Source organism: Theropithecus gelada, chromosome 1, assembly GCF_003255815.1.
Source record: "Theropithecus gelada isolate Dixy chromosome 1, Tgel_1.0, whole genome shotgun sequence".
NCBI lineage: Eukaryota > Metazoa > Chordata > Mammalia > Primates > Cercopithecidae > Theropithecus > Theropithecus gelada.
In genome coordinates, this window is record NC_037668.1 from 152,862,541 (window position 1) to 152,886,535 (window position 23,995).

A 23,995-nucleotide genomic window follows, 5' to 3' on the forward strand; every position below is an offset into this window, starting at 1 on the left:
CAGTGGAAACCCACTTTTCCGCTCCCAGAGTGCCCCGCCCCTCGTTCAGACGAAAAATGGCGGGGTCTTCTGAGTTGGTGGTGCTTGACCCCCCATGGGACAAGGAGCTAGCGACGGGGACAGAGAGTCAGGCCTTGGTCTCCGCCACTCCCCGAGAGGACTTTCGGGTGCGCTGCACCTCGAAGCGGGCTGTGACCGAAATGCTACAACTGTGCGGCCGCTTTGTGCAAAAGCTTGGGGACGCTTTGCCGGAGGAGATTCGGGAGCCCGCGCTGCGAGATGCCCAGTGGGTACGGGACCAGTTAGCCACTTCTTTACTTATCACCCCCTTACCCAACACCCAGGATCTTAGGATTCAGAAAGATCCCACGCCAGGCCTTGGCAGAATTAACGGTGCCCCAGACTACTGTAGAACCAGTCGGAGAAACGCGAGGGGAGAAAGAAATCTATGCTAATATCAGCTGGGTCTTATTAATTACTTAGACCAGCGCTGTACAGTGAAAATACAAGGCAAGCTAATCCTTATGTAGTTTTAAACTAAAAGTAAGAAATAGGTGAAATTAATGGATGTAAAACATTTTGTTTAACCCAATAAATCCAAGATATTTTAACATGTAATAATATCAAATGAATGAGATATTTTACATTATTTTGTTCGTACTAAACTTTTTCAAATCTGGTGTCTTGCATTTATGGCACATCTTTTGAACTAGCTACATTTACGTGCTCAGTAACTACAAAGTGGCTGGTGGCTCACCTGTTGGACAATGCAGCCCTAGACAATGAGGAATTCTCCTGGAAAGGGTAATTCTGGAAGTCAGCCATTCACCCAACCAGCATTTGGTCTTTCCTTTTGCCTGATTGATTGATTGATTGAGACGGAGTCTTGCTCAGTCGCCCAGGCTGGATGTCGGCTCACTGCAAGCTCCACCTTCCGGGTTCACACCGGTCTCCAGCCTCAGCCTCCCGAGTAGCTGGGACTACAGGCTCCCACCACCACGCCCGGCTAATTTTTTGTATTTTTAGTAGAGACAGGGTTTCACTGTGTTAGCCAGCATGGTCTCGATCTCCTGACCTTGTGATTCGCCCGCCTTGGCCTCCCAAAGTGCTGGGATTACAGGCGTGAGCCACCTCGCCAGGCCTATTAACCTTTATTTTTAATGTTTGCGCTGTGGTCTTTCATAACTCACAAATGTGTTGTATTATGAGCTTTTAATTTTTTTCCCCTACCTATAAGTAGATTGATGCCTGTTATAAGGAAGCACACAATCCCTTTCTTTCTTGTCTTCCCAAAAAGCTACCACCTTCAGGGCTTTGCAAAAATATTTAAGAAAGGCTGGGGAAATGCGGTATAAGGGCAAATATGTGATCGTAGATAGTAAAGTTTTCAACCAACACAATTTTTTTAAACGTATTTTAGTCTTGTAAAGAAAATGTTTTCACTCTAAAACAGGCAAAAGGGGTCGGGCGGTGGCTCACGCCTGTAATCCCAGGACTTTGGGAGGCCGAGGCGGGCGGATCACAAGGTCAGGAGATCGAGACCATCCTGGCTAACACGGTGAAACCCCGTCTTTACTAAAAAAAATAATAATAATAAAAAATTAGCCGGGCATGGTGGCAAGCACCTGTAGTCCCAGCTACTCAGGAGGCTGAGGCAAGAGAATGGTGTGAACCAGGGAGGCGGAGCTTGCAGTGAGCCAGATCGTGCCACCGCACTCCACCCTGGGCAATATAGCAAGACTCCGTCTCAAAAACAACAAAACAAAACAAAAGGCTAAGTGGAAGAATGAAGAAACACTTAAAAAAAAAAAAGGTTAAGTGGAAGAATGAAGAAATACTTTCTGGGTTGTGACTCTGTATGTAGTTTTGTATATAGTGACTCTTACGTCATTCCCTCCTTGCAAGCAAGGCAAGAATAGGGATATATCTCAGGATATCTTTTTTTGGGAGAAGACTTTTGTTGTATAATGATCTTAGAATTTGTCTGATTCTAGGAAGTGCTAAGGTATTTAAAACATTTAGGTATCTTACAGAAAAAGAGGAACTTGGCTTAACCTATTATATCCTATTTAGTGGGATGATAAAGTGAATTATAAGATTGTTTCCAGGGCTTAGACTACCACAGGAATTCACTTGTGTTTTATTTTAAATAAAGCAGAAGTTTTATGTTGTATCTCTGTTTAAAACTGCATATTAAGTGGCAGATTTTCTTTAAAAACAGTATTGGTAGCAGTCTGCAATGAATATTACAAAGACAATATGTTTTCTCAGCAATTCTTGAAAGTACTTCTAAAACATACATAGGCCGGGCATGGTGGCTTACACCTGTAATCCCAGCGCTTTTAAGGCTGAGGCGGGTGGATCACCTGAGGTCATGAGTTCGAGACCAGCCTGGCCAACATGGTGAAACCCTGTCTGTACTAAAAATACAAAAATTAGCCGGGTGTGATGGCGCTTGCCTGTAATCCCAGCTATTCCGGAGACTGAGGCAGGAGAATCGCTTGAACCTGGGAACCAGAGGTTACAGTGAGCCAAGATTGTGCCATTGCACTCCAGCCTGCTTTGCTTGCCAAGAGTGAAACTCCATCTCAAAAAAAAACAAAAAACAAAACCATAAAATAAGGAATTTACTTTATGAAATCTTTGAAATGTAGAATATGTACTTTAACTTATAATCAGTCATTTGGTTTATGTTATTTTTAATTATACAAAGGGTACAAAATATATGCTCATAAAAAATTCAAACAATAGCATAAAGCAAAATTCTGCTTTGAGTTCCCCTTCCCCAGCCCTCTTCCTTCTAGGACATAATGTACTATTTTGGAGAGTACCTGGGGAGAGAAAACTTTCTATACCCCCTTTCTGTGGCTTTACCTCTTTCTCTCTGTTTATGTTTGTCTCCATTAATAGTGTTGTGCTGATGAACTGTTATTGACCCGCCTTTTTTGAAACCAAACGTGTCTGACTATAACTTGTTAGTGTTATGTAGAGATTGTCTTCATTCTTTTTAGGTACTGTGTGGTATGAATATTGTCTATTTAACTTGTCTAATTTTGAATTTAGGTTTTTTCCCACAATTAAGAAAATTTCAAACAGTGCTGAAATGAACATTTCTAGCACATTCTCTTTGTGTTTTTATGAGAGTAGTCTTTTAGGATACATTGCTAGAAGTGAAATTATTGGCTAATAGGAAATGTGTACTGCCAAATTCCTTTAGTCCTTCATTATTTAAAAAAAATTTTGATGAAGGCCAATTTGTCTATTTTTTTGTTTGTTTTTGTTTTTTAGTTCTTTATCTTTTAATGTATTGTGAACATTTTCAACCTTATAAAAAATTAGTTTAGCACAGTGAACACCCATATATCCACCACCAAACTCAACAGTTGTCAAAAGTTTGTTACAGTTGCTTCTCCCTCTGTCTCCCAGGCTGGAGTGCAGTAGCAATCATAGCTCACCGTAACCTCAAACTTTTGGGCTCAAGTAATCCTCTAGCCTCAGCTTTTCAAGTAGCCGGGACTACAGGCATGTGCACCTGTGCCTGGCTAATTTTTAAAATTTTTGGTAGAGAAGGGTGTCTCACAGTGTTGCCTAGGCTGGTCTGGAACTGGCCTCAAGCAATTCTCTTGCCTTGGCCTCCCAAAGTGATGGGATTATAGGCGTGAGCCACTGCACCTGGCCTACATTTGCTATTTTAAAGCAAATGTTAGATCTCATGTCATTTCATCCCTACATAAGTGTTCATCTCTCCAAAATATAGCCCTTTATAAAATATAAATTAATTTTATTTTTAAGCATGTATATTTTTCCTCTTGTTAACATCAACAGTCATTCAGCAGCATATGTAGTACTTATACTCCCGAGATTCAACTGAGCCTAAATTTGTTAGATTTTTTTTTTCATTCTAGGAACTTTTTTTTTGTTTATAAGAATATTCCAAATTTTTGTATCAGATTTCCTCTTGGGTAGCATAATGGCTATGAGACCAAAAGTGCAGGTGGAATCAATGATTGAACTGGAATCTTCATTGAAAAGAATAAATATAGTAATTAGCTATTCTGCTACTTTTCTTTATTTCCTCTGTCACAAATCTGGAAGTGTTATTTTGCCAAAACGTTTGAATTTAGTATTTAAAATTATTTTTAGTGACTTGACTACTGTGAATTTATTGCAGACTTTTGAATCAGCTGTGCAAGAGAATATCAGCATTAATGGACAAGCATGGCAGGAAGCTTCAGATAATTGTTTTATGGGTATGTGACTTTTTCCTTCTATTATTAATTTCTGGGTTATTTTTGCAGCTAATTTTGTTTTGAATGCAGTTTTTTAATCTCCATATTTAGTGTTATTTATTTTCAAGAAGTTCTTTACTAGGGGAATAATAAAGAACTGAGATTATCTTTCGGCCGGAACTGCCATCTTCCAATAATTCGCCAAAATGATGAACACAAAGGGAAAGAGGAGAGGCACCCGATATATGTTCTCTAAGCCTTTTAGAAAACATGGAGTTGTTCCTTTGGCCACGTATATGGGAATGTATAAGAAAGGTGATATCGTAGCATCAAGGGAATGGGTACTGTTCAAAAAGGAATGCCCCACAAGTGTTACCATGGCGAAACTGGAAGAGTCTACAGTGTTCCCCAGCATGCTGTTGGCATTGTTGTAAACAAACAAGTTAAGGGCAAGATTCTTGTCAAGAGAATTAATGTGCGTATTGAGCATATTAAGCACTCTAAGAGCTGATGTAGCTTCCTGAAACGCGTGAAGGAAAATGATCAGAAAAAGAAAGAAGCCAAAGAGAAAGGTACCTGGGTTCAACTGAAGCGCCAGCCTGCTCCACCCAGAGAAGAACACTTTGTGAGAACCAATGGGAAGGAGCCTGAGCTGCTGGAACCTATTCCCTATGAATTCATGGCATAATAGGTGTTAAAAAAAATAAATAAATAAAAGACCTCTGGGCTGGAAAATAAAAATAAAAAAAAGAACTGAGATTATGACTTCAGTAATCTTCTTTGTCAATAGTTTATTGGAAAATACCGTAGAGCTATCTCCAGATGACAAAAGAGGCCCAGGGAATTTCTGTAATTATTTACAAAGCAAGTTGTATTTTTGTAAGTGATCTCTAGAGTGAATAGTGAAATACCCTTGAAAGTGTGAAGTTAAGTTATACAAGTACCATGTAAAGGATGTGGTTACATCTTTGTAGAAGGCTCCTTAAAAAAACAATTTTTTTTTTTTTGGGATGAAGTCTCATTGTCATCCAGGCTGGAGTGCAATTTCACAGTCTTGGCTCACTGCAACCTCTGTCTCCCAGGTTAAAGTGATTCTTGTGCCTCAGCCTCCCGAGTTGCTGGGATTACAGGCATGCACCACCTTGCCTAGCTAACTTTTTGTATTTTTGGTAGAGGACAGGGTTTCATCATGCTGCCCAGGCTGGTCTTAAACTCTTAGCTTCAACCTCCTAAAGTGCTGGTATTACAGATGTGAGCCACTGCGCCTGATCTTGTTCTCAACTCTTGGCTTATAGTAGGCACCTATGAAATATATTAAATTAATGAATAATTCTTTCCTGTTCAATTTTTCTTTTCTTTTTAGATAGAGTCTCACTCTTACCCAGGCTAGAGTGCAGTGGCGCGATCTCAGCTCACTGCAACCTCCACCTCCTAGGTTCAAGAGATTCTCATCCCTTAGCCTCCCAAGTAGCTGGAATCATAGGTGCTTGCCACCACGCCCAGCTCATTTTTGTATTTTTAACAGAGATAGGGTTTTACCATGTTGGCCAGGCTGGTCTCGAACTTTCAACCTCAGGTGATCTGCCTGTCTTGGCCTCCCAAAGTGTTGGGATTACGGGTCTTCGCCTGGCTCCTGTTCAAATTTTGTTATGCATTTTAGTTGTAGCTTTATCATTGGGTGGTGCTAAGAAAGGATTTTCCTGGAGCCTTTTTTTTTTTTTTTTTTTGGTACTAATTGTGAAATAGGACATTCTTTTCTTCAGGCTAATTATTTAACTTTTTCAATGGATAAATGAAAATTTAGGGAGGGCTGCTTATATAAATAATTATTCAAAGTAAGAGATAACTGTTATTTCTTGTACTCAAAAGAAGGGTACTTTCACAATGTATACTACTGGGTGATGAGTGCACTAAAATCTCAGATTTCTCCACTATACTATTCATTCATGTAACCAAATACCACTTGTACCCCAAAAGCTATTGAAAATCAATCTGTGTGTCTATCTAGGAAAGAAAAGAAGGAAAGGAAGGGAAGAAGGGAGGGAGAATGAATGGGAAGGAAAGGGAAAGAAAGAAGGAAGGAAGGAAAGAGAAAGAAAAAGGAAAAAAAGGGTACCCTCGAACTAATTTAGTGGGATTCAGTTAATATTTGTTACATGAATGAAAGACTATACCTGATATACTTGATTATCTTTATCTGATATGTATATACCAAAACATATCAGCAGTTTCTCAAAATGTTTCAAAAAATTATGTTTCAGATGTTAGATTTCTTCCTAATAAAGCTTGTGATCAATAAAATAAATAAGTCCATTTCTAGCATAGACTTTGACACAAAAGGGCAATATGAGGACCATTTAACCTGAAAACTTAGCTCTTTAGTATTTGTAATTACTTAATATTTTTACTGTTTAAAATGATTTTCAAAATAAAGTTAGATGGCTCACCTACATTCCTTTCGTCTAGGGTGCTTCGTTTCTGGGCCCCATCTCAGACTTACTGAATCAAAATTCTGTACTGCTGAAAACCAAACACTGCATGTTCTCACTCATAGGTGGGAATTGAACAATGAGAACACTTGGACACAGGGTGGGGAACATCACACACTGGGGCCTGTCGTGGGGTAGGGGGAGGGGGGAGGGATAGCACTAGGAGATATACCTAATGTAAATGACGAGTTAATGGGTACAGCACACCAACATGGCACATGTATACATATGTAACAAACCTGCACGTTGTGCACATGTACCCTAGAACTTAAAGTATATAGAAAAAAAAGAAATCTGTACTCCTAACATACTCGTTAGGTGTTTCTTCTAACGTTTGAGAATCACTGTTTTAAAACGTGAAAAAGCATATGAGAAAGTAGAGTTAGCTAAATGAAAGAAACTCTAAACTCACTGTATCTTTCAGTTTTTCCTATCATCAATCCAGTTGAGTCCTATTTCAGATCTAGTTACTCCACTCACTGCTACTGTCATAGCTTTGGATCAGTACATGATAAGTCAAAACTTCTTAGCATCCCTGATATTAAATACCCTTTACAGCCTGGTTCTTATATATTTTATCATCCATTTTTGCTTTCCTTTATTCTGTAGCCATTTAGAACTTTTCTCAGGTCTCCAAAGATTAGGATCTTGCAAATACTGTTTCCACTGCCTAAAATGCTTCTCTTTATTCCTTTTTTCCCCCTACCACTTTTTATCCATTGGACTTACACTTCTATTTCAAGCTCAGATGTTACTTCTTTAAAGTCTTACCTTTCCCAGTCAGTTTTCCATTGTTCTGTGTCCTGATGGCATTTTGTTCATACCTCTATTGCTTTTATCAGTTTGCTTTGCAATTACCTGTTTCTTTCAGCAAATTGTGAACTCTTAGAGAGTAGGAATCATGTTGTGCTCATCTTTGTATTTCTCTTGTTTAGGCCTAGCTTCTTACAGATGTTCAATAATTGATTGTTCGATGCATAAATAAATTAATGACCGAAGTGGGGGCATTCATTAACTTGCCATATTTGTTTTCCTTTATTATTTTGTGTTTTCTAAATTTAGTTTATAGCACATTTCCATACAGAATATAAACCATGAGTTTTAGGGAACTTTTTATATATTTTTTTTTTCTTAAATAGATTCTGACATCAAAGTACTTGAAGATCAGTTTGATGAAATCATAGTAGATATAGCCACAAAACGTAAGCAGTATCCCAGAAAGATCCTGGAATGTGTCATCAAAACCATAAAAGCAAAACAAGAAATTCTGGTAAGATGATTTGCCTTTAAAATGTTATCGTATATTTTACCACAATAAAAACATTAAAATATAAGGCTCTACGTGGAGATAAGTGACATTTTGTTGCCTTTTTCTTTCCTGCCTCAATTAGTATTGTTTGTCTCTTATAAGACTTTCCTCTTCTAAATTGTACTATGACATAGTATAGTCATACTATACTACACTGGTTCAAAACTGAAAAAAATGAAAGATATAGTGAGTGGTTAAAATTGAAATTGGCGATGGAAGACTGACAATGACTTTATGATTCTGAGACCAGGATGGAAAAAGAAGCTTTTCTTTCAACACTTTTCTTTGTTTGTCGTTTGTTTTTGGCATATATTTATATGTTTGTATATTTTGGAAGGCCCTTTAGTTAAATTGATGATGAGATTGTTTTAGTACCTGTTCATAACACTGAAATTTGCTTTATGAATTGGGCGTAATTTGTTTTGCTGCAAAAATCATAACCATCTGGGTCACAAGACCAGGAATTCAGCTCCTTCGGCATGAGCTTTTTAGACAAGCAGAGTCATAGACTTCCTTCTTATAATTACTGTAGATACCAGTGACCAACCATATCACACCCTCATCTTTTCAGATTTGTTAGGAAATCTGGTAAAATAATCAGTAGGAAATAGGAAATCCACATGAAAATTGGACCCAAATCTTCCCTTGGTAGGGAGGGGAGGTTTGCTGGGAATAGCATTGTCCCTCCAGTGAGGTACATGTTGTGTTTAGATTATGCTATACTATTGCCTTTAGTTTTTGAAATTAGTACATAAACATTCACATATAAATCTTCTAGTTGCCTCGGTTTCAGGATTGTTTCAGGGCATTATATGCCTGGTTTAATATTGTATCTAAAACATATTAGTTATTCTGTGAAAAACAATATTCATGAGCAGAATTTTAAACTTTTTTTTTTTTTTTTTTTTACATTTTCATATAAGTACAATATATAAGAATACATTACAATAGAAAAAAAATTTATATCCATACACATGAATGAATAGATAAAAATAAATACCTAAAAAATAAAATAACATAAGCAAATGGGCCAGGCACGGTGGCTGACGCCNGCTGGCGGGGCGCGCTCAGCGGGCGGTGGGGGGGGGGGGGGGGGGGGGGGGGGGGAGAGAGAGAGAGAGAGAGAGAGAAAATGAAAGGAAGAAAGAAAGGAAGAAAGGAAGAAACAAAGAAAGGAAGAAAGAAAGGAAGAAAGGAAGAAAGAAAGAAAGAAAGAGAAAGAGAGAAAGAAAGAAGAAAGAGAGAGATAAACTTTTTTTTATAGCAGTTCTCAAATACCCCATTCCATCACTTCCCCCACCCCTCCTACTTGGGAGTTTTTTTCAGGAAAAACATTCAAAGTGTATTTTTCAGTGTCTCGCTTGTTACTGCCCCACTGCCCCCAAGCCCCCAAAGCTAGTCATCCATATTGCAGAAAAGAAAGACGGTTGGCCTAGGTGAGGTACTGCTATGGTAGTTTAAAAAGTAGTGCGAAATGGATGAGGTGAGGATACCAAAGACCTTTTTAAAATTTTTTCCTGCCCTGCCATGTCCTGTGTCTTTCCTCCCTTCTTCCCTCCTTGTTGCCCATACTGGTCTCAGACTCCTGAGCTCAAGACATTCTCCTGCGTGGGCCTCCCAAAGTGCTGCGATTACAAGTGTGAGTCACCACAGCTGGCAGAAGACCTTTTTTTTTCTTCGTGTTTTCTTTCTTTTAACCTTTTTGGCTTCTGCTGGCTTTGGACAAGAATAAGGAAGAGCATTTTCCTCTTTGTTTTTGCCTGAATTGTAGATTCTGTGCCAGTAATTCTGCTACTATAATTTCAGTGTGTCACAGGACATATAGGCTTAGTGTGGTGGTAATGTAGCCTCGCCACCTTTTAGAACCAAGTTTTCATGGAAATATGCATTTTGAGTTCCAAACGCTTGTCCTGAATGAACTTTTGAAACATAGTCAGTTCACAATTGGAGACTACCCTGTACTTTAAACATAACATTCAGTCTCTGTGCTTTTAATTTGCTTGACTGCTTCTTCTGATACGTTTTTATGGTGCCACTTCTCAGTGTATGCAGTAGGTGGCAGTACTGTAAAAGACATAATTCAGACTTAGTTTGACTGGTTTTACCTTCTCCCCTTCTCTTCCCTGCAGACAGTAGGATTTAATTTTTTTCCTCAAAAGAATGGTACTATTTATTCTAGTATATTTGCCATATTTGCTGAAAGAGATGTTTATATGAAGCATTAAGTGATTAAATCTGTTTTAATTTATGTTATGTTTAGAAGCAGTACCACCCTGTTGTACATCCACTGGACCTAAAATATGACACTGATCCAGGTGAGTCGGTATCCATTTGTGGTAAAAATGAAGCATCTGCTTATAATTTTTATGGGTTTCTGATACTCTTCTAAAAGGATCAACATCAAGGATATTCTCCCTTTGATGCTTTAACTTCCTACAAGTTATTGATGTTTAGCATTTCAACTAGAATTAAGAGGACTAGCTTTATACCTGTTGACTCAGAATTCCAGGGGTGTTACCCCGGAATCTTAGCTTTTATAAAGTTCTCACCTGATGCAGACTATTATAATACATACCCATCTCTAACTTCTAATACCCTCCTATCTCTGTAATTGTACTTTCCAATCTTTGCATTACGGCCAAAGCTATACTATTAAGGCATTCTCTCATAGTGTCACACCTGGTACAGTCACCATCATTGGTTTCTCATTATTTCTAAAATCAAATAAAAATACATTGAATTTAAGAAGAGATAAGTATGCTCATTATGCCTTTGAACTCAGTTTTGTTTCCATTTAGATGTATCCCATACAACAGGGAGAAAGAAACTTGACACAAACAAATTTATGTAAATCCAGCAACAGAACTAGCATTGCTAAAAATGTAGATTATGTATATTTTCAAATGACTGTGTTCTCACATTTAAAAATTTATTACAGTTTTTCTAAGAGTCCTTTTGGAATTTCCCTTTGGCACTCAAAAATGCCATTTCTAAACTGTTAGGATAAAACAGTTAAATCCCCGATTTATTTATATGGGATATTTATACTTAAAGCTTTGAGTACTTTGTTGAATTCTGAATTACTCTTTAATATGTTCCTTCACCTTTCCCAAATATCTTAAGCTAATGGGATAAACCGAGGAGGGGGGGAAGTATAAGCATAAAGCTACTCTGAAGTTGATTAAAATCACATCACTTACTGTGTTTGACATTAAAAATTGACCTAGGACCTAACACTTATCAATTTCCATGGTTCACTAAAAAGGGGTAGTTGCCAATATGCAGTGGTTGACATATACTTGTTTTGGTTTTGAATAACATAAAAACAGTAATTGAAACTTGTGGTATTATGATATACTCAAGTATTACTTTTTAGATGCAGTTAATTTCCCTCTAAAGAAACTTAGTTACCTTTTTATCCTAGGGAAAACACACTTAGTTAAATTATCCTTTGAAATGTGATTTTATTTTCACTGTTCTGATTATGTAGTACTAGTGGAAGAATCTTCTGTATCATATGATTCAGACTTCAAAAGTAAGCAAAAGAATTATAATCTATCTTTTGGATAGATTTTGAGTTTTTTCATTATGTATTTTCATAACATTAGTAAGCTTAGAATAGCATCAGTTCCTTAAGGACAGCAAAATTAGCTTACAGTTATTAACTTTATATCTTTGGCCAAGTCACCTGACTTCTTCAAGCATCAGTTTCATTATTAGTAAAATGACGAATTATAGATTTGCCGTCTGATGCTTTTGGCGTGAATTCCAGCTCTGCACTAAATATTACAGAATGTCCTGCCTACTTATCAAGGTTGTGGTATAACCAAACCGCATAAGGGACTGTATAAACTATATAACCAAAACAATACATAACTAGTAGTTTATAAGGATATACTGTGTAATAATAATGCTATTATAAATTGCATCCCATTTATAATAGTATACTGTGGGGAAAAGAGAGATCAGACTGTTACTGTGTCTATATAGAAAGAAGTAGACATAAGCGACTCCATTTTGTTCTGTATTTGAGATGCTGTTAATCTGTGACCCTACACCCAACCCTGTCTTTGCAAGAGACATGTGCTGTGGTGATTCAAGGTTTAACGGATTTTGGGCTGTGCAGGATATGCTTTGTTAAACAAGTGCCTGAAGGCAGCTTGCTGGTTAAAAGTCATCACCATTCTCTTAATCTCAAGTACCCAGGACACATACACTGCGGAAGGTCGCAGGGACCTCTGCCTAGGAAAGCTAGGTATTGTCCAAGGTTTCTCCCCATGTGATAGTCTGAAATATGGCCTCGTGGGAAGGGAAAGACCTAATCGTCCCCCAGCCTGACACACATGAAGGGTCTGTGCTGAGGAGGATTAATATAAGAGGAAAGAAGGCCTCTTGGCAGTTGAGATAGAGAAAAGCATCTGTCTCCTGCCCGTCCCTGGGCAATGAAACATCGCGGTGTAAAACCCGATTGTCTGTTCTATTTACTGAGAAAGGAGAAAACCGCCTTAGGGCTGAAGGTGGGACGTGCTAGCGGCAATGCTGCTCTTTATGCACTAAAAAGGTTTATGGAGATGTCAATGCTGCTCTTTATGCACTAAAAAGGTTTATGGAGATGTTTGCATATGCATATCAAGGCACAGCACTTTTCCTTAAACTTATTCATGTCACAGAGATCTTTATTCATATGTCTTACTGCTGACCTTCTCCCTACGATGATCCTATTATCCCGCCACTTCCCTTTTTCTAAGATGGTAAAGATAATGATCAATAAATACTGAGGGAACTCAGAGACCGGTCCTCTGTATGCTGAGCGCTGGTCTCCTGGGCCCACTTTTTCTTTCTCTATACTTTGTCTCTGTGTCTCATTTCTTTTCTCAAGTCTCTTGTTCCACCTAATGAGAAATGCGCACAGGTGTGGAGGGGCAGGCCACCCCTTCAGTATACATTATAGTATTGTATACCTTATACCGAACTGGTAGAATCATATGAAACTGATTAAAATGGCTTAGTAAGAAAGTGGAAAGCATAAATTTCTGTGGGCCTTAAAAGTCTGAATCGGCAGCATAGGAAAACTTTTGTGGGAACTTCTTGAAAGTTTTTTTTTCCTTTATTATGATATTAAGTGATACAAAATTTCTTTGAAAACTGACACTCTTAAAGAGGGTTGTCAGTTTTTCAAAACTAGGCAGTGTGTATAACATTGACTCAATTTCGTTACATTGTGAACTTTGGGGAATACAAAGATAAAGCAGACAGATTCTCCCCATAAAGAGCTTATGTCTGAGTAGGAGAAATAAAAGATGAACATAAAACAGGATTCTTTCATGCCCCCTAACTGGTTCCTTTCCCAGCTTTCCCTGTTTGAATAAGTGGCATCTATACCTACATGTTGCTTTAGCTGAAGTTAACCTTGATTCCTTCTTCTGTCAAGCTCCTCATACCCAGTCCATCAATAAGTCTCATAAAGTGTTCTTCGTATAATCTCACATTCGTTGACTTCTCTTCATCTTGCTATTGCCATCTCTATTCTAGGTTACCATCACTCTAGCCAGGATTTCTACAAATGCTCTCTTAGAAGGTCTTCTTGTCTCACTCTTGCTCTCTTCCATTTCATTCTGCATACATAGGGCAGAGTGATTTATTTTATTCTTTGAAGTATTTCAAACATATAGAAAATAAAGAATGCAGCATAATGAACATCGCTGTTCCCACCACCCATATTTAAGTGTTAATCACATTTTGTCATACTTGTTTCAGACCTTTTTAGAAACTAAAATGTTCAGATATAGTTGAAACTTTCTTTGTGTTTCACTTCTTCCACTATTCCATTTCATTCCCTCTTACCTCAGAAGTATAACCAGAATCCTCAAGCTGGGTAAATCCTTGCTATTCATGTTTTTATACTTAATTTATAGATATATATCCATAAACAATGTATGGGACTTAAGTTTTTATATAAATTGTATCATACTGATCATATCATTCTGCAACTTTTTTCTCCATCAACATTGTGTACACACAGAGCTCTCTTTTCATTTAGCTATTGTATATAGTATTCTAGTTTATGAATATGCCACTGTCCATTCCTCTACAGGGGGACTAACTTAGATTGTTCGTTTTTTTCTTGACATCTTGTTCTAGGTTCCATTTTTTGTTTGAGACAGGCTGAAGCCACCCAGGCTGAAGTGCAGTGGTATGATCATGGCTCATTGCCACCTCAATCTCTTGGGCTCAAGTGATCTTCCAGCCTCAACCTCCTGAGTAGCTGGGACTTCAGGCATGTGTCACCATGCCTGGCTAGTTTAAAAAACTTTTTTGTAGCTATGGGGTCCCACTGTGTTACCCAGGCTGGTCTGGAACTCCTGGGCTCAAGGTCTTCTCCTGCCTTGGCCTCCCAAAGTGCTAGGATTACAGGCATGAGCTACTGCACCAGCCTAGGTTTTTGTGTGTGTGTGTGTGTGTGTGTGTGTGTGTGTGTGTGTTTGGTTTTTTTAATTAGTCTTTTCAGAGAGTCAGCTTTTAGTTTTGTGGCCTTTCTCTGATTTTTTTGTTTGTTTGTTTTCTGGTTCCTTGATTTCTGATCTTTAGTATGATCTTCCTGTTTTTGTGGGGTTCCTGTTATTTTTAGTTTATTGAATTGAGCATTTAATTCATTTTTTTGTCTTATTTTTTAATAAATTCATTTAAGGCTACACATTTATCTCTAAGTCCTGGTTTAGCTATATACTGTTATGCCAAGACCGTTTATTCCCCGAAGAAGACCACCAGAGTCCAGAGTCAAAGCTAAGCAGCAAGGATCTTTATTACAGGTTCGAACCTGGAACTCTCCCTCGCTCGCGAAACGAGACGGGCAGGAGAGCTCTCCCACTGAGCTCCGAGCAGTGTTATATAGTCTAAGAAAAGTGGGCATAGAGTTATTATACAAATCAGATATATGATTGGCTAGTGTTTGAACAAGGCGATTTGGCTAACTATGATTGGTTCCCGCTATTTCTGATATTTCGGTTCAACCTTTGAGGCGGGAGAGCAGGTTTATGGCAGCAGGAGTTTATCTTACTTAAACACGTCTTGTGACCTTGCCTCAGAACTTACAAAATCTCTGGTACGTGCAGAAAAACAGGTACTCACAGAACTTACGAAATCTCTGGTATGTGCAAAGATTAGAGAGCAGAACAAAGGGTGTAGCGGAGGGGGCGGGTACACATCTATCTTTATGTCCTTTCAATACCACAAGCATTGACATGTAGAACTTTCATAGTTCAGCTCTATTTTTTAGTTTCCAAATACTGTATCAAAGTTTTTGTTGTTGTTGGTTTTTGTTTTCTTTTTCTTTTCTTTTTTTTTTTTTTTTTTTTTTTACCATTTTCCTTTTATTGCCTTCCATTGTGTTGATTGAATTTTCTTTTTCCTTTTATTTTTCTCTTTCTCAGTTTGGAAACTATATACTATGTTTCTATTCCATTTGTGTTTCCTGTAAATTTTATTTTATTTTATTTTTATTTTATTGAGATGGAGTCTTGCTCTGTCACGCAGGCTGTAGTATAGTGGTGCAATTATAGCCTCACTGCAATCTTGACCTCCCAGGCTCAAGCAATCCTCCCACCTCAGCCTCTCAAGTAGCTGGGACTATAGGTGCAGGCCACCATGCCCAGCTAATTTTTTTTTTTTTTTTTTTGAGACAGAGTTTCTCTCTGGTTACTCAGGCTGGAGTGCAATGGCGCGATCTCAGCTCACTGCACCCTCCGCCTCCTGGGTTCAAGCGATTCTCCTGCCTCAGGCTCCCAAGTAACTGGGATTATAGGCATGTGCCATCACACCTAGCTAATTTTGTGTTTTAAGTAGAGACAGGGTTTCACCTTGTTCATCAGGCTGGTCTTGAACTCCTGACCTCAGATGATCCACCTGCCTCAGTCTCCCAAAGTGCTGTGATTACAGACAGGAGTCACTGTGCCTGGCCTAAGAAATATTTTAATTTTCTTCTTAGTCTCTTTATTGACACAGTTGTTCAGGAGCATGTTGTTTAATTTCCATGTACTTGTATAATTTCCAAAATTCCTTTTGTTATTGATTTGTACTTTTTTTTCCATTGTGGTCTGAGAATATACTTGATATGATTTTGAATTTTTTTTTTTTTTTTTAGGCAGTCTCGTTCTGTCGCCCTGGCTGGAGTGCAGTGGCATGTGTGATCTTGGTTCACTGCTGCCTCCTCCCCCTGGGTTCAAGCAGTTGTCATGTGTCAGCCTCCCAAGTAGTAGCTGGGATTACAGGTGTGCACCACCACACCCAACTAATTTTTGTATTTTTAGTAGAGACGGGGTCTTATCATGTTGGCCAGGCTGGTCTTGAACTCCTGGCCTCAAGTGATCTGCCCACCTCGGCCTCACAATGTGCTGGGATTACAGGTGTGAGCCACCGTGCTCAGCCTGATTTTGAATTTTTAAAATGTATTGAGACTTGTTTTGTGGTCTAACATACCTATCCCTGTATGTCAGAATGTTTCATGTGCTGATGAAAGAATGTATATTCTGTAGCAGTTGTGTGAAACGTTCTGTCTATGTCTGATAGGTCCATTTGGTCTAAAGTGCAGTTTAAATTCAATGTTTCTTTGTTGTATTTCTGTCTAGGTAATCTGTTTTATGTTGAGAGTGGGCTGTTGAAGTCCTCCACTACTATTGTGTTGATGTCTCTCTCTTTAGATAATATTTGCTTTAATCTGGATGTTCTAGTGTTGGGTATATATATATTTAGAATTATTATGTCCTCTTTCTGAATTGATCCCTTTATCATTATGTAATGATCTCCTTTGTCCTTTTTTACTATTCTTGACTTAAAATCTCTTTGATCTCATACAAGTATAGCTACTCCTGCTCACTTTTGGTTTCCATTTGTGTGGAATATCTTTTTCCATTCTTTCACTTTTAGTCTGTATGTGTTTTTACAAGTGAAGTGAGGTTCTTGTAGGCAGCATATAGTTGGGCCATGCTTTTTTATCCATTAAGCTATTATTTGTCTTTTAAGTGGATAATCTGTTTACACTCAAGGTTATTATTATTGATATGTGAGGGCTTATTCCTGTCATTTTATTAGTTGAGTTCTGGTTGTTTTATATATCCTTTGTTCCTTTCTCTCATTGTTTATCATTGTGCTTTAGTGGTTTTCTGTAGTGCTAACATTTGAGTTTTTTTCTCTTTCTCATTTGTATGTCTATTCTTCCAGTGAGTTTTATAATTTTATGTGTTTTCACATGATGGTAGATACTGTCTTTTTGCTTCCAGATGTAGAACTTCCTTAAGCATTTTTTGGAGGGCTGGTCTAGTGATATTGAATTCCTTACTTGTCTGAGAAAGACTTTATTTCTCTTTCATTTTTGGAGGATAGCTTTTCTGGGAATAATATTCTTGGCTGACAGATTTTTTTCTTTCAACACTTTAAATATATCATTGCATTCTCTCCTGGCCTCTAATGATGCTGCTGAGAGATACACTGTTAGTCTGAAGGAAGCTTCCCTTCTATGTGACTTTAAACCTTTCTTCTGTTTTTAGAATATCTTTCTTTGCCTTTTGATAGTTTGAGTATAATGTGTCTTGGTGAAGACCTTTTGGGATTCAATCTATTTGCAGAATTTTGAGCTTCCTGTATCTATATGTGTATATCTCTTGCAAGATTTGAGAAGTTTTTAGCTACTATTTTGTTAAATAGATTTTCTTTTCCTTTACCCATTGCTTCTCCCTCTACAATACCCAGAATTCAAATATTTGGCCAGTTTATGCTGTCCCAAATGTCAGTTAGGCTTTCTTCATTTTTTTTTTAAATTCCTCCTCCATTTTATTGTCATTGTTTGTTTGTTTTGAGACAGGGTCTCACTCTGTCACCCAGGCTAGAGTGCAGTGGAGTGATCATAACTCACTGCAGCCTCGAACTCCTGGGAGGCTCAATGGATCCTCCTGCCTTAGTCTCTTGAGTACTGAAGTTCTGAAATTATTTATTCTGCTTGATCTAGTCTATATTTTTAAAATTTTATTTCCATAGTGTTTGGGTCACAGGTGGTTTTTGGTTACATGGATAAGTTATTTAGTGGTGGTTTCTGAGATTTTAGTGCAGTCCTCACCCAAGCAGTGTACTCTGTACCCACAGTGTAGTCTTTTATTCCCTCAACCCTGCAACTTTCCCCCAAAGAGTCTCTGAAGTCTTTATCTCATTCTTATGCCTTTGTATCCTCATAGCTTAGCTGCCACTTATACATGAGAATATACAATGCTTGGTTTTCTGTTCCTAGGTTACTTCACTTAGAATGATGGACTCCAACTCCATCCAGGTTGCTGTGAATGCTATTATTTTGTTCCTTTTTATGACTGAGAAGGATTCACATTTTCTTTATCCACTAGTTGGTTGATGGGCATTTGGGCTGGTTCCATATTTTTGCAATTGCAAATTGTGCTGTTACAAACGTGTGTGCATGTCTCTTTTTCATATAATGACTTATTTTCCTTTGGGTAGATATCCAGTAGTGGCATTGCTGGATCAAATGGTAGTCTTGCTTTTAGTTTGTTAAGGAATCTCCATATTGTTTTCAATAGTGGTTGTACTAATTTACATTCCCACCAGCATTGTGAAAGTGTTCTCTTTTCAACACAGCCATGCCAACATCTATTGTTTTTTGACTTTTTAATTATGGCCATTTTTGCAGGAGTAAAGTGGTATCTCATTGTGGTTTTAATTTGCATTTCTCTGATGATCAGTGATGTGTTGAACATTTTTTTCATATGTTTGTTAGCTGTTTGTATATCTTATTTGAGAATTGTCTATCCATGTCCTTTGCCCACTTTTCAATGGGATTATTTGTTTTTTTCTTGCTGATTTGTTTGAGTTTCTTACAGATTCTGGATGTTAGTCCTTTGTCAGATACATAATTTGTGAATATTTTCTCCCACTCTGTGGGTTTTCTATTTACTCTGCTGATGATTTCTTTTGCTCTACAGAAGCTTTTCAGTTTAATTAGGTTCCATTTATTTATTTTTGTCTTTGTTGCATTTGCTTGTCATGAATTCTTTGCCTAACCCAATGTTTAGAAGAGTTTTTCTAATGTTATCTTGTAGAATTTTTATGGTTTCAGTTCTTAGATTTAAGTCTTTGATCAATCTTGAGTCGATTTTTGTATAAGGTGAGAGATGAGGATCCAGGTTCATTCTTCTACATGTGGCTTGCCAGTTATCCCAGCACCATTTGTTGAATAGGGTGTCCTTTCCCCACTTTATGTTTTTGTTTGCTTTGTCAAAGATCAGTCGACTGTAAGTATTTGGCTTTATTTCTGAGTTCCCTATTCTGTTCCATTGGTCTGTGTGCCTATTTTTATACGAGTACCATGTTGTTTTGGTGACTATGGCCTAATAGTACAGTTTGAAGTCAGGTAATGCCTCCAGATTTGTTCTTTTTCCTTAGTCTTGCTTTGGCTATGTGGGCTCTTTTTTGGTTTCATATGAATTTTAAGATTGTTTTTTCCAGTTCTGTGAAGAATTATGGTGGTATCTTGATGGGAATTGCATTGAATTTGTAGATTGCTTTTGGCAGTATGGTCATTTTCACAATATTAATTCTACCCATCCATGAACATGGGATATGTTTTCCATTTGTTTGTGTCATCAGTGATTTCTTTCAGCAGTGTTTTGTAGTTTTCCTTGTAGAGGTCCTTCACCTCCTTGGTTAAGTATATTCCTAAGTTTTTGTTTGTTTGTGTATTTGTTTTTGCAGCTGTTGTAAAAAGGGTTTTTTATTTTGATTTCATTCTCAGCTTGGTCATTGTTGGTGTGTAGCAGTGCTACTGATTTGTGTACACTGATTTTGTACTTTGATACTTTACCAAATTTATTTATCAGATCTAGGAGCTTTTTGGATGAGTCTTCAGGGTTTTCTAAGGTATATGATCATATCACCAGCAAACAGTGACAGTTTGGCTTCCGGATTCTCTTCATTTCTTTCTCTTGTCTGATTGCTCTGGCTAAGTACTATGTTGAATAGAAGTGGTGAAAGTTGGCATCTTTGTCTTGTTCTGGTTCTCAATGGGAATGATTTCAACTTTTCCCCATTCAACATGATGTTGGCTGTGGGTTTGTCATATATGGTTTTTATTACTTTGAGGTAAGTCTCTTCTATGCCTATTTTGTTGAGGGTTTTTTTTTTTTTTTTTTTTTTTGGTGAGATGGAGTCTCACTCTGTCGCCCAGGCTGGAGTGCAGTGGCGCGATCTCGGCTCACTCAAAGCTCCGCTTCCTGGGTTCACGCCATTCTGCTGCCTCAGCCTCCCTAGTAGTTGGTACTACAGGCACCCGCCACCACGCCCAGCTAATTTTTTGTATTTTTAGTAGAGATAGGGTTTCACTATGTTGGCCAGGATGGTCTTAATCTCCTTACCTTGTGATCCGCCTGCCTCGGCCTCCCAAAGTGCTGGGATTACAGGCATGAACCACCACGCCGAGGGTTTTTATCATAAAGAGATGCTGGGTTTTTTTGTGGTTTTTTTTTGTTTGTTTTTTAAGACAGAATCTCACTCTTTCCCTGACTGAAGTGCAGTGGTGTGATCTTGGCTCACTGCAGCCTCCACTTTCCAGGTTCAAGCGATTCTCCTGCCTCAGCCTCGTGAGTAGCTGGGATTGCAGGTGTGCTAATTTTTGTATTTTTAGTGGAGATGGGATTTTACCATATTGACCAGGCTGGTCTCAAATTCCTGACCTCAGGTGGTCCTCCTGTCTCACCCTCCCGAAGTGCTGGGATTACAGGCATGAGCCACTCTGCCCAGCAGCGACACTGGATTTTATCATATGCTTTTTCCATCTCTGTTGAGATGATCATATGGTTTTTGTTTTTAATTCTGTTTATGTTATGTAGCATATTTATTGACTTGCATATATTAAACCATCCCTGCATCCCTAGTTTGAAACCACTTGATCATGATGTATTATCTTTTTGACATGCTGTTGGATTTGGTTAGCTAGAACTTTGTTGAGGATTTTTGCATCTGTGTTCATTGGGATATTGGTCTGCAGTTTTATTTTTTTGTTATGTCCTTTTCTGGTTTTGATATTAGGGTAATACTGGCCTCATAGAATGATTTAGGGAGGATTCCCTCTTTCTCTACCTTTTGGAATAATTTTAGTAGGATTGGTGATAATTTTTCTTTGAATTCTCTGATAGAATTCAGCTGGTCCTGGACTTTTTTTGGTTGACAATTTAAAAAATTGCTGATTCAGTGTCACTGCTTGTTATTGGTCTGTTCAGGGTTTCTGTTTCTTCCTGATTTAATCTAGAAGGGTTATATATTTCCAGGAACTTATCTACCTCCTCTAGATTTTGTAGTTTGTGCACACAAAGGTGTTCATAGTAGCCTTGAATGATCTTTTGTATTTCTGTGGCATCAGTTATAATATCTCCAGTTTCTTTTTATTCTTTCTTTTTTTTTTTTTTTTTTTTGAGACAGAGTCTTCCTGTGTCACCCAGGCTGGAGTGCAGTGGTGTGATCTCGGTTCACTGCAACCTCTGCCTCCCGAGTTCAAGCGATTCTCCTTCCTCAGCCTCCCGAGTAGCTGGGATTACAGGCGCCTGCCACCACGCCTGGCTGATTTTTGTATTTTAGTAGAGACAGGGTTTCACCATGTTGGCCAGCCTAGTCACGAACTCTTGACCTCAAGTGATCCGCCTGCCTTGGCCTCCCAAAGTGCTGGGATTCTGGGTGTGAGCCACCGTAAACTGAGCTTATTTGTATCTTCTCTCTTCTTGGTTAATCTTGCTAATGGTCTATCAATTTTGTTTATCTTTTCAAATAATCAGTTTTTTGTTTCATTTATCTTTTGTATTTTTTTTCTTTTTTTGAGATAGGGTCTTGCTCCGTTGCCCAGGCTGGAGTGCAGTGGCACAGTCTCGGCTCACTGCAAGCTCTGCCTACTGGGTTCACGCCATTCTCCTGCCTCAGCCTCCCAAGTAGCTGGGACTACAGGCACCCGCCACCACAGCCGGCTAATTTTTTTGTATTTTTAGTAGAGACAGGGTTTCACCGTGTTAGTCAGGATAGTCTCGATCTCCTGACCTCGTGATCCACCTGCCTCAGCCTCCCAAAGTGCTGGGATTAGAGGCATGAGCCGCCGCTCCTGGTGCTATCTTTTGTATTTTTTGCTTGTTTATTTGTTTCAGTGTCATTTAGATCTGCTCTGATCTTGGTTACTTCTTCTACTGGGTTTGGGTTTAATTTGTTCTTGTTTCTCTATTTCTTTGAGGTGTGACATTAAATTGTCTGTGCTATTTCAGAGTTTTTGATGTAGACATTTAACACTGTGAACTTTCCTCTTAGCACTGCTTTTACTGTATCTCAGAGGTTTTTATATGTTGTGTCACTATTAATTTCAAAGAATTTTTTAATTTACATATTGATTTCATCGTTAACCCAAAAATTATACAAAAGTAGATTATTTAATTTCTATGTATTTGTATAATTTTGAGAGTTTCTTTTAGAGTTGATTTCCAGCTTTATTCCATTGTGGTCTGAGAAGATAATTGATATGATTTTGATTTTCTTAAATTTATTGAGACTTATTTTGTGGCTCATTATATCACTTATCTTGGAGACTGTTCCATGTGCTGATGAGGAGAATATATATTCTGCAGTTGTTGGGAAGAATGTTGTGTAAACATCTGTTAAGTTGATTTGTTCTAGGATATAGTTTAAGTTTGTTGTTTCTTTGTTGACTTTTTGTCTTGATCTATCTAGTTCTGTCAATGGAGTATTGAAGTCCCACACTGTGTGTTGCTGTCAGTCTCATTTCTTAAATCTAGTAGTAATTGTATAAATCTGGGGGCTCCAGTGTTAGGTGCGTATAAATTTAGGATTATAGTATCTTTATGTTGGACTAATCCTTTTATCATTGTATAACATCCTTCTTTGTCTTTTTTACTGTTGTTGCTTTAAAGTCTGTTTTGTCTGATATAAGAGTAACTATTCCTGCTCACTTTTGGTTTCCATTTGTGTGGAATGTCTTTTTCCACCCCTTTACCTTAAATTTTTGTGAGTCCTTTTATGTTAGGTGAGTCTCTTGAAGAGAGCAGATACTTGGTTGGTGGTTTTTTATCCATTCTGTCATTCTGTATCTTTTAAGTGGAACATTTAGGCCATTTACATTCAATGTTAATATTGAAATATTAGGTACTGTTCTATTCATCATGTTAATTGTTACCTAGATACTTTGTTTTTTTCATTCTGTTATTGTTTTTTAGGCCCCGTGAGATGTATGCTTTCAGGAGGTTCTATTTAGGTTCATGTCAGAGCTTTTGTTTCAAGATTCAGAACTTCTCTTAGAACTTCTTTAAGACCTCAGGCTCCTGGGATAATGTTCCAGAGAGTAATTAACTGCATCTGCTGCATAGAAGAGTTCCCAAAGGGAGTGGAGAGTAGTGGGCAACAGTGAGCCTCACCCAGCTCTTTCACAGTTGGTGAGGCTGGTCTCATTCCCGCAGTGCTTCGCTCACTGGATTTAGATCCAGGCAGTCTGCGCACAGAACTCAGACCTGCCCAAGGCCATAACCATGCCCCTCTCCATCTGCCCATAAGGCCGGATGCCCAGCTCCTCTGCTCATGTCTTTACACTCACCCTATGGGTTCTGTTCAAGAGAGCTCATCCCTATTCAAGATTATATTACAAAATTCACCTGGGAGCTTCTTTCACCCTATGACCCCTCCCTGAACTCATTGACTGCTTCTCCGAGTGCCCCATGAGATATAGTCAGGAATGGCTTCCGTCGGTTCATGCTAGAGACTGGGAATGCCTACAAGGCACTTCATGCTGCTGCATCTACGTTTATGTTTCACATAGACTAAATCCATTCCAGTTCTAGGTAGGGTTAAGGCTTTCTCCCATGGTCTGGGTTTCCAGAGTTTCAGGTGGGGATGTGTGCTCCGAGACATGCTCATTCTCCTGCTTACACTCT

At 38.3% G+C, this 23,995-nt stretch overlaps 1 protein-coding gene and 1 pseudogene across 5 annotated transcripts in view; both read left to right on the top strand.

Annotated features, from left to right (window-relative positions):
* The first annotated feature begins 28 nt into the window (after window positions 1-28).
* The window catches only part of NSL1 (NSL1, MIS12 kinetochore complex component), a 55,397-nt gene continuing 31,430 nt past the window's right edge, over window positions 29-23,995 (top strand). For 3 of the 5 annotated variants that reach the window (XM_025402730.1, XM_025402706.1, XM_025402735.1), the window contains exons 1-4: window positions 29-290; window positions 4,172-4,250; window positions 7,858-7,988; window positions 10,288-10,342. In XM_025402730.1, the coding sequence (XP_025258515.1) occupies window positions 57-290; window positions 4,172-4,250; window positions 7,858-7,988; window positions 10,288-10,342 (499 nt within the window). In that variant the 5' untranslated portion in view covers window positions 29-56. The remainder of the gene's footprint in view (window positions 291-4,171; window positions 4,251-7,857; window positions 7,989-10,287; window positions 10,343-23,995) is intronic. The other 2 variants (XM_025402724.1, XM_025402715.1) reach the window with 2 other exon arrangements.
* LOC112634873 lies at window positions 4,433-4,925 on the top strand (annotated as a pseudogene).